The sequence below is a fragment of the Kogia breviceps genome, chromosome 14 (genome assembly GCF_026419965.1).
Source record: "Kogia breviceps isolate mKogBre1 chromosome 14, mKogBre1 haplotype 1, whole genome shotgun sequence".
NCBI classification, from domain to species: domain Eukaryota; kingdom Metazoa; phylum Chordata; class Mammalia; order Artiodactyla; family Physeteridae; genus Kogia; species Kogia breviceps.
Window position 1 is genome coordinate 87,371,498 of NC_081323.1, and position 19,220 is coordinate 87,390,717.

A 19,220-nucleotide genomic window follows, 5' to 3' on the forward strand; every position below is an offset into this window, starting at 1 on the left:
TTCCTCTATTTTGATCACTCAGCCCAGACGCTGGGGGAGGGGGGAGGAAAAAGGAGGAGGAGGAAGGGGGGGGTCCGAGCTGGTGGAGGGGGAGGGCTGCCTAGAAACGGCCCGGAAAAATTCTCACCACCAGTTTTGATCATTCAGCCCCACCGAGGGGAGCCTGGAAACTGCTGGAGCCCCTTGGTCCGTAATTGGTTTTATAGGGATGGCTGCGGGCCAAGGTGTTTACATGCGCGTGATTGGCGGCGCGCGCGGCCAATGGGTGGCGGCCGGGGGCAGGCCTGGGGGGGAGGCGGGCACCCGGGAACAATGCGTGTTTCTTCGCCGGAGAGTGTTCCCCTCCCCCAGCCTCCCCTTTCCCGCCCCCCCGCGTTTTTTTTTTTTTTTTTTTTTTTTTTTTTTTTTTTAGATCCAGCGAGAGGAACTTGAAAGGGGGGTTGTGTAATGTACCTTTTCCAATCCCGGGCTGTATATGGAGATTTGGGATTCTTTAAACCGGCGCTACCTGGATTTTATTAAAAAGCGGGGAGCTCGGCGGGAGGAAAGCTGGCTTTTCCGGGGGCTGCGGGAGCCCGGCCGCGGGAGGGCGGAGGAGTTGGCGCGCCGAGCGCTCGGCCCGGGGAGCGGTTTTCTACCAAAAAAAGGAAAGGCGGGCAAAAAGTGTGAGGCGGCTGCGGGTGGCGAAGGGGAGCAGCGGCCGCGGGATGGCGGGCAGCACGGGCGCCTAGCCGCGCCGGGAGCCGGGGCCGCCACCGGAGTCGCCGTCGCCTGGAGCCGGGAGCCCTGCCGCGCCAGGTACGCCGCCGGGCCACCCGCCTGCCCCTGGCCGGGCGCGATGGTCTCCAAACTTCTCCAGATGGCCCCCCACCCCAGCCTCCCCCCTCGGGGTGCGCCGGGGATACCCGCAACTCTCCAGCTCCCGAGGACAGAATCGGGGGACCAGGGCCGGCGTGGTGGGGTGCCCCGGGAGGGGTGGGGGCAAGTCCCTGCGCCCCGGGCGCCCACCTGAGCCCCCAGCCCTGCTCTAGCCCGCCCAACCGGGCTGAGGGGCGTCGGTTCCCTTCTCGGTTCCCGTCAGGCGGTGGGGGAGCCAGGGACGCCTAGACGTTTTCGATTATAGGCTGTTTTTAATTAAAAGCCGGAATTCAGCCATTTTAACTGCATTTAAGAGGGGGAGAAAAGTAGGGAGAACGCAGCAGAGCCCGCAGATGGCCGAGCCAGCTTCTCTACCAGAGCAAGGGTGTTTTGGGGGGCTTCACCCCGACTTCCCCAAAGTGGGGCGCTGGGGCATGACCCGAAGCGCTGGCTTTTAAAAGAAAGCTACACAAAGAATATTTTTTAAAAAAAATCACGGAAAGCTCATCGCCTGATATGTATCTTCGGATGTGGCGATCTTAGATTTTTCTAAAGTAAACGCGGATCTGGTAACCAGAGCCTGATGGGAGGCAGCGAAGGAGGGAGGGGGTGTTTGTAACCAAAACCGGGTTAAAATAAGCATCCTTAGCAAAGTTGGGGAGGGAATCTGGAGGACGCCGGGGGGTTGCGGCTGAGAGGATCTGCAGCTCCGGGGCCTGGCCGCCGGTCGCGGGGCGCAGGGCGGGCACCCGGGAGCCGGTGGCTTTGGCTTGATCGGTGGCTCTAGGAGCGCCCGGGCCTCTTGGAATCAGGAATCCGAGTTGCTGAGGGCAGACGGAGAGCGAGGGCAGGGTTGGCTCCCAGACCGCCTCCCGCCCCCCACGGGAATCGGCAAATCTTTTAAATAAACAGCTTTAAACTGGAACTACAGGGGGATTTGCCCAACGCTGGGGGAGGCGCCCCTCGGTCGGCCCGCGACGCGAAGGTTTTCTTTGTAGGTTATTTTTGGGGTTGGGGGCAAGCTAGGGTAGGAGCGAGACCCTTGAGTCCCTCCCTTCCCCTCTGACGCCCCCCAAATTCCCCGCGCCAGGCCACGTCCTCGGGCCGCAGGATTCCCAGGCCAGGGCGTTGGAAAATGAAACCAAAGCTTGTTTTGAAGGATTCTTTCCAGTCCTCGGGCGAGAATGCCACGTCTCGGCTCTTCGGACTTAGGCTCTGCGACTCACAGTGGCCCGAGGGGGGTGGCAAGAGGGGGCGATGAGTCTCTTTAAAAATAATAAACCCGCTTAGCACCCTCTTTCATGAAAAAACTACTAATTCCGCGGCTCGGGGCGAGCTCACGGGAACCAAACTCAGAAAAGGGAGACAAGGGCTCCCAAAGGTTAAGTATTAAACTTTCCAGATCAGATAGTTACATAGTGTTTAGGGAGACATTTCGAACTGCTCATGGAAAGGTTTCACTGTTTGAAACCCCAGAGCATGTGACGCCCAGGAATCCAACACACTTCGGAGGTTTGTATTGACGCGCTCGGGGCGCGGCCGAGGGGCCTTCCCCAGTTTCGGGAGCACCCGTGAGCTGCCGAGGCAGAGTCTGGGCTGGGGCGTAGCGCGCCACCGGCCACCTTTTGAGCCGTTGCCCGTGAGCCCGATGCCGCCGAAGGAAGGAGCATGGAATTTAACTTTTTATGGGAAAGGGGCTACTCCCGATTTCATTTCTGGCCACCACATCGGCAGCCCCCGACCCCGAACGGCATAGACGACTTTCTGAACTTGTTTCTTTTTTCCCCTCCTTTTTCTTTTTTCCCCTTCTGTTTCTTCCGCGGCCCGTCTCCTCTCCCCGCCAAGACGCCTTGTGCGCCGCCTCGCGCAGCTCCGCCTGGCCACCCGGAGGGTCCCCACCACCGGCCGTCTGTGCACCTCGGGTCGCAGGCCCGCCGCCGAGCGCAAGCCCCGCTGGGCGCCGCCGCCATGCACGCCGCGGAGCCCCCGCCGCCCGAGGACTCTGGGACTACGTCGAGGCCGAACTTTTAGGTCCCACTGAACTAGGCCCGCGGGCCGGGTGGGGGGCTGGCCGCGGCACTCCCGCGGAGGATGGATGGCCGAGACTTCGGGCCCCCGCGGTCTGTGCACGGCCCCCCGCCGCCGCTGCTGTCCGGCCTGGCCATGGACAGTCACCGCGTGGGCGCCGCCACGGCCGGACGCCTGCCCGCTTCAGGCTTGCCCGGCGCGCTGCCGCCCGGGAAGTACATGGCCGGCCTCAACCTCCACCCGCACCCGGGTAAGTGCCTTGCGCGGTGCCCGCCCCCTGTAGTCTCCTCGGGATCCTGGGACGGAGGCCCGGGGAAAGTGGTAGGTCCGTCCCCCCCCGCCCCCCACCCCCCGGCGTTCGCAACGGGGGTTCGGCCCCTCCTTCTCCCTCGGCCGGTCCACTGGGTGCCCACGGGTTGCGGGCAGGCTGTTTCCGGGTCGGGGAGACTCCTGGGCCCGGGGCAGAGGCCAGTCTGGAGGCCCCGGTGGAGAGGGGCGCGCGACTCAGCTGCCTTCCCCGGCGCGTCGGGCCCTCCCAAGGCGCTCGAGCCTGCCGAAACCGGAGCCACCAGGGGCGATTCCAAACCCCGGGCTCCTGCAACTCGAGCCTAGCCTGGAGTTTTCAAAATCTGGGCGAGAAAAGAAGAGACCAGCTCCATACCCTTTGAGATATCTGCTCCCAGAGCCGGAATAGTTTTCGTGGCAAATGTCCTTTCAGGCGCCGTGGGCCCGGGTTCGGTCCTTAGCTTCTCGACTCTCGTGCGAGGTCTCCAGCCAGCCCCGGCGCCTGAGGGTGCGGACGGACGAAGATCCCAGCCCTGGGAACGCGGCCTCCGGCGGGCGGGCGGCGGCCCTTGGGAGATCCCTCATCCCACCCCCCACCCCCCCGGGAAGGAGGGCAGCAACCCCGGCGCCGGGGACCCCTTGTTTCCCTGCGGGAAGGCAAGGATGCAGACCCTGCGCAGTCGCCATCCCGAAGCTAGGAGAAGGAAGTGGCGCAGGAGCGGATCCGCGGGTTACGGTCGGCGGAGGGAAAACGCCGTGGCTCTGACGTGGAAGCGCGGGCGGAGGTGGCCGAGAAGGCCCGGTGGCTTCTGCCATTTCCCGAGAGGGGCTGCCCAGGCTCGGTGGGGGCCACACTGGAGAGGGAGAAGCTTGCCCCACGCGGGCCTCGGCCGCTGCAGTCCGGCGGGGTGGGAAGGGAGACGCGGGGACCTCCAGGCTTGCCTTCGGCCGCCGCGGAAAACCCGGTTCCTCCTCCCCCGGCTGCCTCCAGCTTCGTGCCTGGCGTCCCACGCTTCAACTTTAAAAAAATCCACCTCTGCCACAACAAAGCGTAGTCTAGGATTCCTGTGATTTCTGGGGGAGCTGCCGACGCTCCCTTGGCCTTGGGGTCTTGGAGGGGACGCCTCTGGGCCGCAGCAGCCGCCGCCCTGGCCCTGCCGCACCGACCCAGCCCGCTCCGCAGCAGTCGCCGTTTTTGCCTCTCTCTTTGATTTTTCTCTTCGAACTTTTCAGGAACCAGAGTCCCAGGGCTCGGCGGGACAAAGGGCCTTTGTGAGGCGCCAGGCGGGGGAGGGGCACGCACGGGGGGCGGGGGGGCCGGGAGCGCGAAGATCCCCGCCTGCTGGGGGGGGGGGCCCGAGGACCGGGTCGTGGCCTTGGGGTGCGCGTGTCCCCCAGGAGCTCTGCCCGGCCGGCCACGCTGAGGGCTAGGGTTTTCTCCCAAGTGGTGCGCTTCCGGTGAGGGAGGGGTGCCGGAGACCCTAGAGGAAGGGCTGGGGGGCGGCCCTGGGGTACAAAGGGCCGCTCGGGCTGTTTGTTCCCTTTTGCGCGCGTCCAGAGCCCGCGGTAATTTTTGTGCTTGCGCTCTTAAGGTCGCTTGGCCCGGCCCGGGGAGGTGGCAGGGTTCTGTGGCCTAGACGTGAGCCCCCAGTCATGCTGGCTGGCAGGGCCTTCACTCGCCTTCCGAGAGTCTGGGAGAGGGCGCCGCGGAATCCCGGTCTCCAATCTGGCTGGGGCCTGGCCGCGGCCAAGTGTTCTAATGAGAAGCAGCCGGGAAAACAGCCGCCACTCAAGGGGGCCAGGGCCGCGCCGAGCCCAACCGCAGCAACCAGGCCACCTAATGCCCATTCGGTGGGTGGGGAGGCTGAGGCACGGGGGGAAGGGACTCGGTGGAGGATAAGGCAGGACGAGGAAGTCCAGCGCGAGGTGGCCGCCGAGGCCCGTGCCGGCACTTTGTGAGTTAGGACCCGCCTGGGTTCTGCGTGCTCGGCGGCTGAGGTCATGGAGGAAAGAGCAGCCGGGCGCGGGAAGCGCCGCCACTCGGGCCGGTGCTCGCTCACCCAGCAGGGAAGGGTGGGGGGCTGGCGCTGCCTCTTGCTCCCCGCCGGTCGAGTGGCCGCGCTGAGACCTAGGGACCCCCAGACCCTGGGCCAACGCCCAGACCCAGCCCGGTGCTAATCCCATTAGCCAGGCGGTGGGGAACTGCTCCCCATTCACTGCTTGGGGCGGGGCGGGATTACACATTTCTCAACCCAGCACCCGACCCCGCCTTTCTTGCGGGGTGCAGGTGCTAAATTTTCCGCTTCCAATGCGCATCACCTCCTTGGCTGTCAGCTCCCTAAGTCTCGCCAACGGTATCAGCCGCATCTTTATTTGTTTATGTACGTACTGGGAAGCCTGGAGAAGCTGAGCTATTTGCCTCAGGTCACGCAGGCAGAGACGCCCGAGTTATCTCTGGACTCCAGTGGGGGCGGGAACTCCGGGCGAATCCAGCTTTCCAAGGCAGAGGAAGCTGCCCCGGGAGGGCTCACAGCTGGAAGGGACCCTGGCTGGGGTGGGGGGGTGGCTAGGACCCTATTCAAGCAGGTATTGACAGGGGGGTTGGGAGACAGCTTTCTGCATCGTGGATCTGGGTGGAGAGGGATGGTTCCTTCCTCTGCAGAAGAGGAGGTGAAATCAAGAATAAATGGGGTTTGGGATAGAGGGTCCCGGCTACCTTTCCAGTAATCTTGAGTACTGATAGGTATGTGAGCCCTAAAATGTTCACAGCAGTGTGTGAAATGGGCAAGTAAGTGACAAACACCTGGTCGGTCTGCTCCTTCTCCTCTCGGGTTGGGAGGCCTGGACTCAGTTGTCCCCACCATTGCAATTAAAGAGCTATTAGCAGGATTTTGTGCTTGGATGTTTATTCTCCCTGACCCCACACCCTGGGCTGGCCCCTGGAGGATATGTGAATGGGGGGTGGGAACCCAGGATCAGGATGGGGAGGCCCTGCACTTTGGACCGGCCAGTGGACAATAGCCGGTTGTGGGCCTTCTTCAGGGTCTGATCAGCTCTATCTCTGGAATCCGGTCAGCCTACTGAGATTGATTTAAGAAGATTAATCAGTGGGACTGGCTGGTAGAGTGATGTGATCCCCAAGATAAGGGAGATTTGCTGGGTGCATCCTTGTCTTGGGCAGAGGCATAGGGGAGGCCTGGGGAACGTTCTAGAATCTGGAAGGGCCTCCACAGCCCTCTGGCTCTCTGAGCCTCCTGGTTCTTTAGCTCTCAGCCTCAGCGCTGTCTTCTTTCCTCACTTGTTCATTTACTCAGCAAAGGATTTCCAAGTGCCTCCCGTGTGCCAGGCACTGCTCTGGCCCTGGGAATCGGGCGGCGACCAAACACAGAAATCTTTGCCGTCATTGGAGCTCCCATCTTAGTGTGTGGGGGCCAGGCAGTAAACATAAGTCAGTGAAGGAAGTCATTTTAAAAAGAGAGATAGACTGAAGGAAAGAAAATATCGAGGGACTCTTTTGGCCGGAGTGGTGAGGGGCTGTGAGCCCTGAGAATGGCCAGAGCTGTGGGGAGAGGGGGAGGAGGGGGAGGAGGGAGGAGGGGGAGGGGAAGAGGGGAGGGGGGAGGGGGAGGGGGGAGGGGGAGGGGGGAGGAGGGGAGGGGGGAGGAGGGAGGAGGGAGGTGGGTAGTGTGGGACTCTGCAGGTCCCTGAAGGCCAGTAATGAGGTCTTGGAATTTCAAACTGTGAGGAATGAGAAGGTAGGGTTTTAAATGGAGGGAGTGACTCAAATTGAGGGACATTTTACAGAACTAGTCTGGACTCTTAAAAAATGTCAGTGGCATGCAAGACGAAGGCTGAGAACTGTTCCTGGTTGAAGGAGACGGAAAAAACTGACAGCAAAAGGCCACATATAGCCCTCGATTGGATCTTGGATCAGGGAAGAAATTGCTCTAAAGAACGTCACTGGGGCAATTGACAGAATTGGAATATGGACTGTAGATTCGCAGATAGCATCAAGTGAATATCCGGTTTCACGAAGTTGATCACTGTACTGTGATTACGTAAGAGAACGTCCTTGCTCTTCGGAAGTAAGAACACTGAAGTGTTCCGGGGTAGGGGACTTGATGAATGCAGCTCCTCTCAGGAATGGCTCAGGAGAAGAAAAATTATCTAAAATTTTTAGACGTGGGAGACAACGATAAATCAAATGACTTCAAATAAATCAACTTCTCACCCTTTCACACGTAGGGTGAGAAAACAGTTCACAGTTGCCGAACCCGGGGAAGGTCATATGGCAGTTGGACTATTTGCTAGTTGTACTGTTTCAGACTTTGAGTTTGAAATGATTTCCAAATGGGCATTTAACAAAAGTAATCTGGATTGCTGGAGATCGGTAGGCGGGAGAGAAGCAGGGAACTTGTCCGTGGTGAGGAGGCCGTCGAGGGAGGTGATAGGGACCAGGGAGGGAGGCTGGAGGTGGCCAGGGTTTCGTGTCTTGTGGAGGTGGGGCTGCTGGGATGGATGTGGAGGGGCAGATGAGGAGGACAACAACTGGATCTTTGGTCAGTGCTACTTCTGGAGGAATGGGGAGGAACAGGTTGACCATTCTTCATTTGAATGTGGCCAGGTTGGGGTTGCTCTTGGCTCCTGGCCTGGACCAGTCTGCAGTCTGATCTCACGGGACTGCCACCTGGTCACTTGGAGCCCTGTCTTTGGTCATGTGGGGTCCTGTCTTTCACCCAGAATCTACCCCCATCATGAACCTCACCTGTCCTTTACTTCGCAGCCCAGCTTTTGAGGACACGTATGGGAGCTGCTCAGGACAGGTCTGGGGCCTCCCCCGGGGCAGTGGGGACCCCTGGCCAGTGTCCAGTCTTGGCCCACAGGGCTAGAGTCCTCGCCACACCAGCTGCCCGTAGAGGCCTGGCATCTCACTTTGGAGGAAGTCAAGGCCACTTGGTCGGAATCACAAAAACAAACCATCTTTGCAGGCCGTGAATGCATTCATCATCTGCATCCCAGGTTCTTTTATGAGCTAATGAAAGTGGTGGACCCTCAGCCCAGAATAAAAAACCTGCTTCATACACTCTCAGTAATAATTTTGCATGTTCTGGGCCTTATGCACTAGCTTAGGTTCATCTTGCAATCTCCAGATAACTGCAGAGGGCAGGAGGGCCTTGGGGCTGAGGTCGGATTTCTGCAGTTTAGATCTTGCTCCTCCACTTACTGGGTGAGGACTCCAAGCCTAGCTTTTCTTACCTATGAAATGGCTCCATTAGTGGTACTGAAGTGCCTAGCACACAAATAGCCCTGCGCAAAAGTTACAGTAAAAGTGATTGCTGTAATTAAAATTGTCCTTAACCAGTGACTCACGAATCCCTGGCTCTAGTCTGGTCCTCTCTGAGGACCTGAAATTGTGTATGTACGTAGCCCCTTTGTATGGTCCACAGGCTCTTCGGACTCCAGGGTGCCAACTGGAACCCATTATTTTTATTATTCTTTTTTGGTGTAATGGATGCTCTGTAAAACGCTTCAGTCTCGAGTGGGCAGTACTTGCAGTTTTACAAAATGGACATACCGATGTCACCACCAGCCAGCTCAGGATCACCAGGCGGCTCAAGATCAGGACATTTCCCGCATCCAGAAGGTTCCCTCCTGGTCAGGTCACTATGCACCCCACACCCAACTTCATTCTTACTTCTGTCACCTTAGATTAGTTTTGCCTGTATTGGAACTTTCTGTAAATGGAATCCTGCAGCACGTCCTTTTTGATTTTTAGCTGTTTTCACTCACACCAGTGTGTAAGATTCATCTGTATCTGAGGTGTGAAGCAGTAACTCGTTCCTGGTTGCTGTATAGTGTTCCACCTCGTGAATACAGCGCAGTTCACATCGCTCTTGTCTGTTGATGGACATCTAGGTTGTTTCCAGTGTTTGCTATGAACAGTGTTGGTATGATCGTGCCCTTTTGGTGCACATAGGTACACATCTCTTTGGCTGTGTATATAGCATCCAGGACTGGAATCGGTGGGTCGCAGAGCATGTGTACATTCAGCTTTTGTAGCTGTGAGCCTTCCGGTGGTTGCACTATTGTGCAGTCCGTTCCCTGTCTTCCCAGCGCGTGATCTTGTCAGTTGCTTTAAATTCTATTCATTCTGGTGAGTAAGTAGTAGTACCTAATTGAGCGTGCATCCCCCCCCACCCCCACCCGCTCCGCACCCAGCGGCATACGGGATCTTAGTTCCCCAACCAGGGATGGAACCCGTACCCCCTGCACTGGAAGCTCAGATTCTTAACCACTGGACTGCCAGGGGAGTTCCTGTGTCTGCATCTTAAATACTTTTTTTCCCTCATTTTTTAAGCTTTCTTGAGCAATACTTTGCCTCCTGTAAAATTCACCTAGTGAGAGTATACACTTCTGTTTTATGCGGAGTATAAACTTTAAAGTTAGGTGTCGTTTAAAAAGTCAGATGGTGTGAGAAGGATTATAAAGATAACCAGCAGTCCCTTGCCTCCTGTCTCCCCATTCCTGATGCCCCCCTTTAAATTCTCTTGGCTGTTTTTCTTTATTGGCCTTTTCATCCATATTTTTCTGTAATCCCCTGCTTCTACTGCTAGTTATTTTTTAGATTTTGAGGTTCTTTATTGACTTCTGTAGAAGATGAGGATTTTGCATAGACTGTCCAAGTCTCTATCCTGACTCTCCCATTTATTAGTGTGAGACCGTAGGCAAGTTTCTTTACCTCTCCTACCTTGGTTTTCTCATCTGTAAAATGGGGATAATAATAGTATCTACTTCATGAGATTGTTACGAGGATTAAATCATTAAGACGTGTAAAGCATTTAGTATCTGGACATATAATTTAGTATCTGGAAAATAATAAGCACTTAGTAAATGTTGATTTTCGTTGTCACCTCACGGCCCCCTCCGCCCCCATTCCTCCTTCCTCTCTCCTCTCTATATTTGTGAAATACAGTTTTGTTTCGTTGTTGTTTCGTTTTTTGTTTTGGCTGTGCCACGCAGCCTGTGGGATCCTAGTTCCCCCACCAGGGATTGAACCTGGGCCCTCCTGGACCCTCGGCAGTGAAAGCACAGAGTCCCAGCCACTGGACCGCCAGGGAATGCCCGAAATACAATTTTGTTTAAATCAGTTTTATTATTATGGCTTTGGATTTGTTAAGGTTTGTATTTGAGCCAAGTGATATAATAAAATTCATTTCTTTATTTCCTTGAGTTATTAATTGCCTCTTTTCCCCCCCATATGCAAGGATTTCTTAGAATCTCTGTCTTTTTTTTTTTTTTAACATTTTTATTTGAGTGTAACTGTTTTACAATAGTGTGTTAGTTTCTCCTTTACTCTGTCTTCTTATATCTTGGTATAGTTTTCATTTGGTTAGATCTGTTGGATGAGCTGCCTCTTTCTTTTCTTGGAGATCTCCTTTCTGCAGTTTTTCTTCTTCCTGCTCTAGTCTGGTTTGCCTGGTGCCTGGGCCTGTTCAGACTCTCTGTCCCTCTGTGCTGTGTTGCATCTCCTGTTTCCTGATTCTCATTCCTTCCTCTTTCCTGCTTTCCTTGTTTTGGTGGAGCATATCTTGCAGTAGCATTCTGTGATAGGATACATAGAAGGCAATTTTTTTGGAGGCCTCGTATATCTGAAAATGCCTTTATTCCACCTTCACGCTGACGGGCATCTTGGAAATAATTTGAGGGAACTGCAACATCGCCTTCTAAATTCCAGTGCAGCTTTTCTTTCTTTCTTTTTTTTTTTAAAAAAAATTATTTATTTATTTTTGGCTGTGTTGGGTCTTCATTTCTGTGCGAGGGCTTTCTCCAGTTGTGGCGAGCGGGGGCCACTCTTCATCGCGGCGTGCGGGCCTCTCACTGTCACGGCCTCTCCCGTTGTGGAGCACAGGCTCCAGACGCGCAGGCTCTGTAGTTGTGGCGCACAGGCGTAGTTGCTCCGCGGCATGTGGGATCTTCTCAGACCAGGGCTCAAACCCGTGTCCCCTGCGTTGGCACGCAGATTCTTAACCACTGTGCCACCAGGGAAGCCCTCCGGTGCAGCTTTTGAGGGTGTGATGTTATTTTGATTCTTGATCTTTGTACGTGAACTTTTTTTTTTTTTTTGCGGTACGCGGGCTTCTCACTGTTGTGGCCTCTCCCGTTGCGGAGCACAGGCTCCGGACGCGCAGGCTCAGCGGCCACGGCTCACGGGCCCAGCCACTCTGCGGCACGTGGGATCCTCCCGGACCGGGGCACGAACCCGTGTCCCCTGCATCGGCAGGTGGACTCTCAACCACTGCGCCACCAGGGAAGCCCTGTACGTGAACTTTTTGTCTTCCCTTTTACAAACGCCTAAAATCTTTTAGAACCACGTAATAGTTATAGAGCATTGGCTCTGAAATTCTTACACATGCTCTTCCACTTGCCACATGGCCCTGGACATGTTACCTAACTCTGTAAGCTTCAGTTTTTTCTTTTGTAAAACGAGTAACAGTGCTTACCTTTTACATTTTAAATGAAGACTTTTTGAATTACTATTAATTTTATTGGTATTTTATGATTTGCTTCTCACCATTTTTGCCATTCTTTCTAGTACCTCTATTAGATAGTGGATCTCCTAGAACGATCACCTACTTTTCTTCTATTTTCTTTATTACTCTTCTCCATCTCTTTGTTTCTTCTGCTTTCTAGATGGTCTCAATTGTGTCTTCTAATTGTGCAGTTTGATTTTTTAATTAAGTTGTCATATTTTTAATATCTAGAAGCTCTGTCTTATAATCCGGACGCTCCTCTTTTTAAAAAAATATTTGTTTATTTTTATTTTTGGCTGCGTTGGGTCTTTGTTGCTGCCCGTGGGCTTTTCTCTAGTTGTGGCGAGCGGGGGCTACTCTTTATTGCGGTGTGCGGGCTTCTCATTGCGGTGGCTTCTCTTGTCGCGGAGCATGGGCTCTAGGCGCGCGGGCTTCAGTAGTTGTGGCTCGCGGGCTCTAGAGCGCAGGCTCAGTAATTGTGGCGCGTGGGCTTAGTTGCTCTGCGGCATGTGGGATCTTCCTGGACTAGGACCAGGGATTGAACCCGTGTTCCCTTCATTGGCAGGTGGATTATTAACCACTGCACCACTAGGAAAGTCCTTTGATTTTTTTCAATCGCATCCTGTTCTTGTTTCATGGATACATTAGTTCTCATCACTTATAGGATATTAATTATATTTTTTTCTGGAGTTTTCTTCTCTCAGGCATGGTCTCTGTTCCTCTGGGTCATTTTTGTTCATTTGTCTTTCACATTGGAGACTCTGCAGGTGTCTGGTGGCTGGTTCTCTGATGTCTCTTCATATATAAGAAAGAGGCACTAACAAGCTGATGGGACTGGGATCCAAGGTGGGGACTGTTGACCATTGTGGAAGTTTCTGACAGTGTCTGTAGGTCTTCCTTTCTGTCTCCCTCAGTCTCCCAGGCTGGAGTCCTGTTAACAGCCTCCAGGGAGTTTAAACTTGGCCGCCCCTCTTCCAAGAGCTGAGTGTACCTTTTAAGGATGAGGATTTGTACTCAGATCCCATTTTCACTTTGGTCTCCACACCAGCCCTGAGAATCCAGCCCAGGACCCTCAAGGGTTCCATTCATGTGCAGTAACGTTTCCTTTTAAAACCGTGTTACTGCCATTTTTGTGAGCCTTCTGGCATCTGGGGAAGGATTCTTTTCTTTTCTTTCTTTTTTTGGCACGCGGGATCTCAGTTCCCCAAGCAGGGATTGAACCGGTACCCGCTGCAGTGGATGCGTGGAGTCTAAACCACTGGACCGCCAGGGATGTCCTCTGGGAAATGATTTGTCCTGCTAGATCTCAGTGCCCTGGGATCCGGCCGCCTCTCCTCCGCTGGCCGATGTGCCGGAGAGACCTGGTTCCTCTCTGTCTCCGCCTTCCCCACTAGGACGCTGCCCTGTTTTTGGCCCATATAGTTCCTAGAAGGCCCTCCCTCCATCCCTACCTCTACTTCCTCTAGGCCAGGACCTCCTTCGGGGGAAGAGAAATCAATGGGGAAATCCTCTGTAATTGCTTTAGAATTGAGAAAGTCTGGAGCCCTGGGGCGAGGCCGGGGTGGATGCATTTGCATATCATTGGCAAGGCTGAGGCCTTGACCGCTCTGGGCTGCCTTGGGATCCCCTTTACTTAGATTTGAGCACCTACTTTGTGGGCTGGGTGTCTGGTGGGAGCAAGGCAAAGTCCTAGCCTGCTGGGGGCCCAGATTCTGGGCTGGGAGAGGGGCTGGAGTTAAACCCAGATCGCCCTTCTCTTGCTGTGACCTCTGCTGGGGAGGAGCTGGGAGGTCTGGGCGGCTAAAAGGTGCCTGCTGGGATCCGACCGTCTTGGGGTGAGGGCTGGCTCCAGCGGGAGGGGAGGGAGGCTGGAGGTAACACTTAGCAGGAGCAATAAAGCCCCTCCGGCCAGCCCTCGGGCCCAGCTGGACCCCTCCCCTCCTGAGTGGGCGGGGCAGGTCAATCTGGCCTGGTGGCTTCTGAGCCTCTGCTTAGCTCAGAGGAAGAACCTCTGCAGCTCAAGAGTCTCAGTCACGTGTACCGCACGGATGGGAGCTTGGGGACGTTGGCAGTGGCCACAGGTCCTGTGGCCCAGTCACAGCACCAAGAATGTGCAAGGTAAGCCCCCCACCCTCTAGCTCTGTCCCTCAGCCTTGCTGGTCTGTCTTGTGTCACCTTCCTTGGGGAGAGGGGAGTGCCACGAAGCGGAGGACGCAGGCAGGGCCCCAGTCACAGTTTCTTTCCTTTCTTGTCTGTCCTTCGTTTTACTTTATTTTTTAAAGGTGAGAGCTTTATTTTATTTTATTATTATTTATTTATTATTATATATGTTATATAATATATTTAGATGTATATTATTATTTTATTTATTACTTTTATTTTATTATTTTTTTTGTTGGCCACACCGTGCAGCTTTGCGGGATCTCAATTCCCCCGTCAGGGACTGAACCTGGGTCACGGCAGTGAAAGCCCGGAATCCTACCCACTAGACCACCAGGGAACTCCCGATTTTACTTTAGAGGAAAGTAAGGCTCAGAGAGGTTGTGTCACCTCCCCGAGGTCACACAGCCAGGAAGTGTGGGATCTAGGGGCCAGCCAGACCTGAGCTCTCTGGCGAGAAAGCCAGGGCCTGGGGAGAGATGGGGTATGAATAAGAATTTTTCTTTCTCTTTCCCTTTTCCTTTCTGGGCTCATTTTAATTTATTTACTTGTTTTTTTTGGTTTTGCAAATTTTGTCAATGTGAGAGTTCCATGGAAATTACTCGTGCTTGTGTTCAGATTGGCCTCCCTCTGCGCTCAGTTTTTTAAAGGATATTTTTTATTGGGGCTTAAAGGACACACAGAAATAAGGAGACATCGTAAACGTAGAGTTTGGTTATTTTTTTCACAAACGGAATCAACCAGCTTAAGAAGGAAACCCAGGTGCCCTGTTCTGTCTCCCGGTCCCAAGGTGACCTTCACGTTCGTGGAAGCATATAGTGTGTTCTCTTGGGTGTGAGGTTGTGAGTTTTATCTTGCCCCGGTCGCTGTAGTGCCTTCTTGCTGAAGGGGTTGCCTCCTGTGAGAATGTCGCAATTTGTTTATCCAGCTCTTGTTGGAAATTTGGGTTATTTTCCAGTTTTGGCGATTACTGGTGAGAAGATCTTTGAATTCCAATTTGCGATCTTTCTACACAGACCTGCGAGGGCACTGCTGGATCAGAAAGGTTTCTAGATTCTGCCAAACTCTTTGAGAATGGTTGTACTAATTTATCTTCCCTCTGGTCGTGTATTAATATTGTCCATTTTCCCTTTTTGATACGTTAACCCTTCTGGTGGGTGTGCAGAAGTTTTCATTCACATTTCCTCCATGGTTTATGAGGCTGAGTACCTTGTTATGGATTTACTGGACACTTGGGTGTCCTTATTTGCCACTCTCCTGTCGAATCGTGCCCATTTTTACATTGTGGTGTCTGCCTTTTGCTTGTTGATTCTCAGGCGTTCTTTATATATTTTGGATACAAGCCCTTCAGTGGGGCACAGATCTTTTTCCACGAGGTCGCTCACATTTTCATTCTCCTAATGGTGTCATGTGATGATGAATAGACATTCCTAATTTTCATGTACTTCAGTATGTCAGCCTTATCTTTATGGTCAGTGCTTTTTAATGTGGTCTTTAAGAAAGCTTTGGTTGCCCTTGGGTCACGAAGGAATTTTCCAGTGTTTTCTTCTAGAAGCTTTTGCCTATCTGCAGTGCACCTGGAAGGGATTTTTATGTACGGTGTGAAGTAGGGGGTCAAGATTCTTGGCTTTTCCCATATGGGTGTCCAAGCGGACCAGCAGTGTTTATTGAAAAGACCATCCTTCTTCTACCCTGTGCAGTGGTGGGCCCGTTTCTGAACCGTCCTGTCCCCATAGGCCTTTTCATGTACCCATGTGCCGATATCACACCAGCTGCATTATTGGTATTTGATAGCCTAAGTCTTGCCACGTTATTCTTTATCTTGAAGGTTTCCCTGGCTATTCTTGATTTTCTGTGTTTCTATATAACTTTTTCGTTTAACTAGTACAATACATATAAGTTTGCCATTGTAACCATTTTTACATGTACGGTTCAGTGGCATAAAGTACATTCACATTATCAGTCAAGTCACCACCATTAACAGTCACCACCATCATCTCCAGAACATTTCCATCCTCTGAATTGAAACTCTGTCCCCATGAAGCACTAACCTCCATCCCCCTCCCCCAGCCCCTGGCCCCCACCCTCTACTTCCTGCCTCTATGAACCTGGCTCCTCCAGGGACCTCCTAGAAGTGCCGTCATAACAATATTTGACCTGTGTCTGGCTTATTTTGCTTAGCATCCTGTCTTCAAGGTCCATCCATGTTGGGTCAGGGGTCAGAACGTCCTTTTTTTTTTTTTTGGGGGGGGGGGGCGGGGTACGCAGGCCTCTCCCGTTGGGAAGCACAGGCTCCGGACGCGCAGCCTCAGCGGCCATGGCTCACGGGCCCAGCTGCTCCGCGGCACGTGGGATCCTCCCGGACCGGGGCACGAACCCGCGTCCCCCGCATCGGCAGGCGGACTCTCAACCACTGCGCCACCAGGGAAGCCCAGAACGTCCTTTCTTTTTAAGGGCTGAATGATATTTCATAGTATAGAGATAGACCACGTTTTGTTTATCCAATGGACCCTTGGGTTGCTTCCATCTTTGCGCCGTTGTGAATGGGAATAATGGGAATAACGCTGCTATGAACGCGGGTGTGCAAAAATCTCTTCAGTTTTTCGCCCCACTTTCAACTCCTATGTGACTTTCAGAGACAGTTTGTCAGTTTTCACAGCCCCTCCCCCTCCCCCCACCTTTGCCCCTACTGGGGTTTGGATTGGGATTGCATTAAATCTCTAGATCAGTTTGGCTACCCCCAGAAGTGTGTCTGGGCTTTGCTAGCCTGCTGATTTGCTTTCCAAAAGCTGGGGTTGGGATGGCCCTGTCGTCACCCTGCTCCCCGCCCCCGCCCCCACCCCGGCGCCGCAATCAAACTAAAAATATGCTGATTTGATAGATGAAAATGATGTCATACTAACTTCTTCCTGAATTCGGCCATTATTTACTGTTCTTCATTTGTGAATTGCTTGGGATTCTTATTGAACGATAAGGCTCTTTCTTTATGAGACGGGGTATTAACCGCTGCGCTGGCTTAGATATTACAGAAATCTTGGGATGAATGGGAGTCTGAAGGCCATTTCATCCAGAGGGTCCCCGGACTATTTTCAGCGGCTGTCATAGAAACGGCTAAGTCACATGTCTGTGCTCTGGGCTAGAATGGGCTCTTTTTTTGGGTGATAACCCTGATCTGATCATGCTGATGAGATGCTCTGATAGCTTTTGGTGACATCTTTAGGGATGCAGTTCCTTTGCGAGGCCAAAACGTTTTAAAATAGGAAGGAAAAGCACATTTGTTTCTTGTTTGGTTGTGGAGGGGGGTCTTTGGGAGTGAGGAGATGAAAACAGGGTCTTGAGTCCGGGTGCTGTGGCTGAGTGGAAAAGTGTAGATTTTGGAGTCAGAGCCTCAGTTTCCTCATCTGTAAAAGGGACAAGAATCTCTCCCTCCCAGAGTTGATGGTGGGGCGGGTAGTTTGGGGGGAGGGTGGCATGGGGGTGGTTGGATTAGAGACAGAATGAAGTGAAGCCTTGAAGCCCTTCGCTGGCTGTGAAGTTGGGCCCGGGAAAGGCTCCTCTTCGTCCTTCATCCGGTTCTAACTGGCCGTGACCTTGCCCATCCCTCCTACCCATAAATATTAATCGGGCACCTACTGTGCACAGTGTAGGTACACAGGGGGGCACTGGGGATGGTGTCAGCCTACATGGTAATGCAGGGCTCTGCAAACTGCCTCCGAATCTGGCCCATCTCCTGTGTTTTTGTAAATAAGGTTTCACTGGGACAAAGCCCAGTAGTTTTAAGTATTGTGAGGCAGGCAGAATAGGCCTGCAACGCCTCAAGTATTTATTATCCGGCCCTTTCAAGAAAAAGCTTGCCTACTCCTGTTCCGGTGGGTGGAGAGGGACAAAAAGCAAGGAACTACAATAAAGAAGGAGCTAATGTGTATATGGTCTGATAAGTGGTGATAAGCACGGTGGAAAAAAGTCAGGAAAGGGGGTGGGGGTGGGGCAGGTTGCAGTTTATGGGGCCCTGGTGAAGGCAGGAAGGCCACATTCGTGTCCCCCCCCCCCCCCCCCCCCCCCCCCCGTCACCTGGGCTGCAAGAGAAGGGAGTGAGGTATGATACAGACGGGAGTATACAGATAACTTGCAGTATCTGGAGGGAGGAATGGATTCCAGGCTGAGGTGCAAAGGCCCTGGGGTGCAGCCCGTGGGGCTGTGCTGTCCCATATTCCCGCCCAGCCCCGCCGGAGCCTGTGATAAAGTCCTATGAGTCCTTCATTGTTTACCAGACCTTTGTACCCACCGTGATCTCATCCAAGTCCCCCTCCCCGCTCCCACCAGAGAGGACTTCAGGTACCTATTATATAGTCAGTTTCTAGAAGGAGCCCAGTGACTCCATCCATTACAGAGGCAAGGTTCCACCGACCGGCTAAGGTGGCCTCACCGTTGCCCTCTCTAGGGACCAGCAGGTGAGCGTAGTGCAGCCCCCTGTGGGGTTCCTCCGGATGGGCCTCATTCCCCAGCCCCCAGCACCTGAGAGCCCTGCCTGAGCAGTGAGGGGAGGAAGGAAGGAAGCAAACACCTTCTCAGGATTCGAGTTCTGCCTCCTGGTGACCTTGGCCAGCCTTGGAGTCGGCAAAGCCCTGAAGTCCTTGCTGTGTTCTCAGTGTGGATGGAGGAGGTGGCGATGGCTGAGAACAGGCTGGCCTTCACCCCCAAACTCATGGCTCTCTGCTGTGTTCCCGAGATGCAGTGCGTGGGGTGGGAGGGGCTGGGAGGTTGGCGGGTCCCAGCTTGGGAGGGCCTGTTAGCTCAGTCCTGGAGGGGGCACAGGCGGGGTGGGGGGTGCCAAGGCTGGGTGGAGTGGGGGGGTCCGTGCCCAGCTCCCTGATGCTTATATTCCCAGAGGGACCTGGACCTCTCTCCCGGGCATTGGCAGGGGCACGGGAACGTTGCCCCATAACCAGGCCTCGGGACCTCCTTTCTCACCCCGGGGGCATCCTTCCTTCCTCTCTCACTGGGACGGGAGACGGGGAACACCATTTTCCAAGCACCTCCGAGGGCCAGGCCCTGTGTTGAGGGGGTTCCCTCGCTCAGGGTCCCAGGGACAGTGGCCGCTCTGGAGCCGAGGGCCTGGCGTGGTGGGACTCCTGAGCTGAGGCCTTGCTGCACCGTGTGCTTGTAGCACCAGCTGAGCGACTTGGTTGCCCCGGCCCGGTGATGCCAGGCAGTCTCCCTGAGCCTCAGTTTCTTAGTCTCTAAAATGGGGGTAACAAGATTCCTGCACTCCCAGGGCTGTGGGAGGGTGAGCCGGGACCGGGAAGGTGCCAGCCCAGAAACCTCTGGGCCCTGGGGCGCCCTGGGCAGCGAGGTCAG

The 19,220-nt window shown here is 54.1% G+C and overlaps 2 protein-coding genes across 3 annotated transcripts in view; both read left to right on the top strand.

The window, feature by feature from the left end:
* The first annotated feature begins 427 nt into the window (after positions 1-427).
* TNRC18 (trinucleotide repeat containing 18) overlaps positions 428-19,220 on the top strand; it is an 82,810-nt gene continuing 64,017 nt past the window's right edge. The window contains exons 1-2 of one of the 2 annotated variants that reach the window (XM_059037315.2): positions 428-798; positions 2,704-3,136. In XM_059037315.2, the coding sequence (XP_058893298.1) occupies positions 2,950-3,136 (187 nt within the window). In that variant the 5' untranslated portion in view covers positions 428-798; positions 2,704-2,949. Of the gene's footprint in view, positions 799-1,490; positions 3,137-19,220 lie in introns of those variants that run through there. The other variant, XM_059037314.2, reaches the window with a different exon arrangement.
* Positions 3,166-5,555, top strand: LOC136792555 (collagen, type I, alpha 1a-like; the record flags this gene model as incomplete). The annotated part of the gene is given in 1 exon segment (XM_067012917.1): positions 3,166-5,555. A coding segment is annotated over 1 exon segment (1,077 nt), but the record flags the coding sequence as incomplete, so codon positions are not given.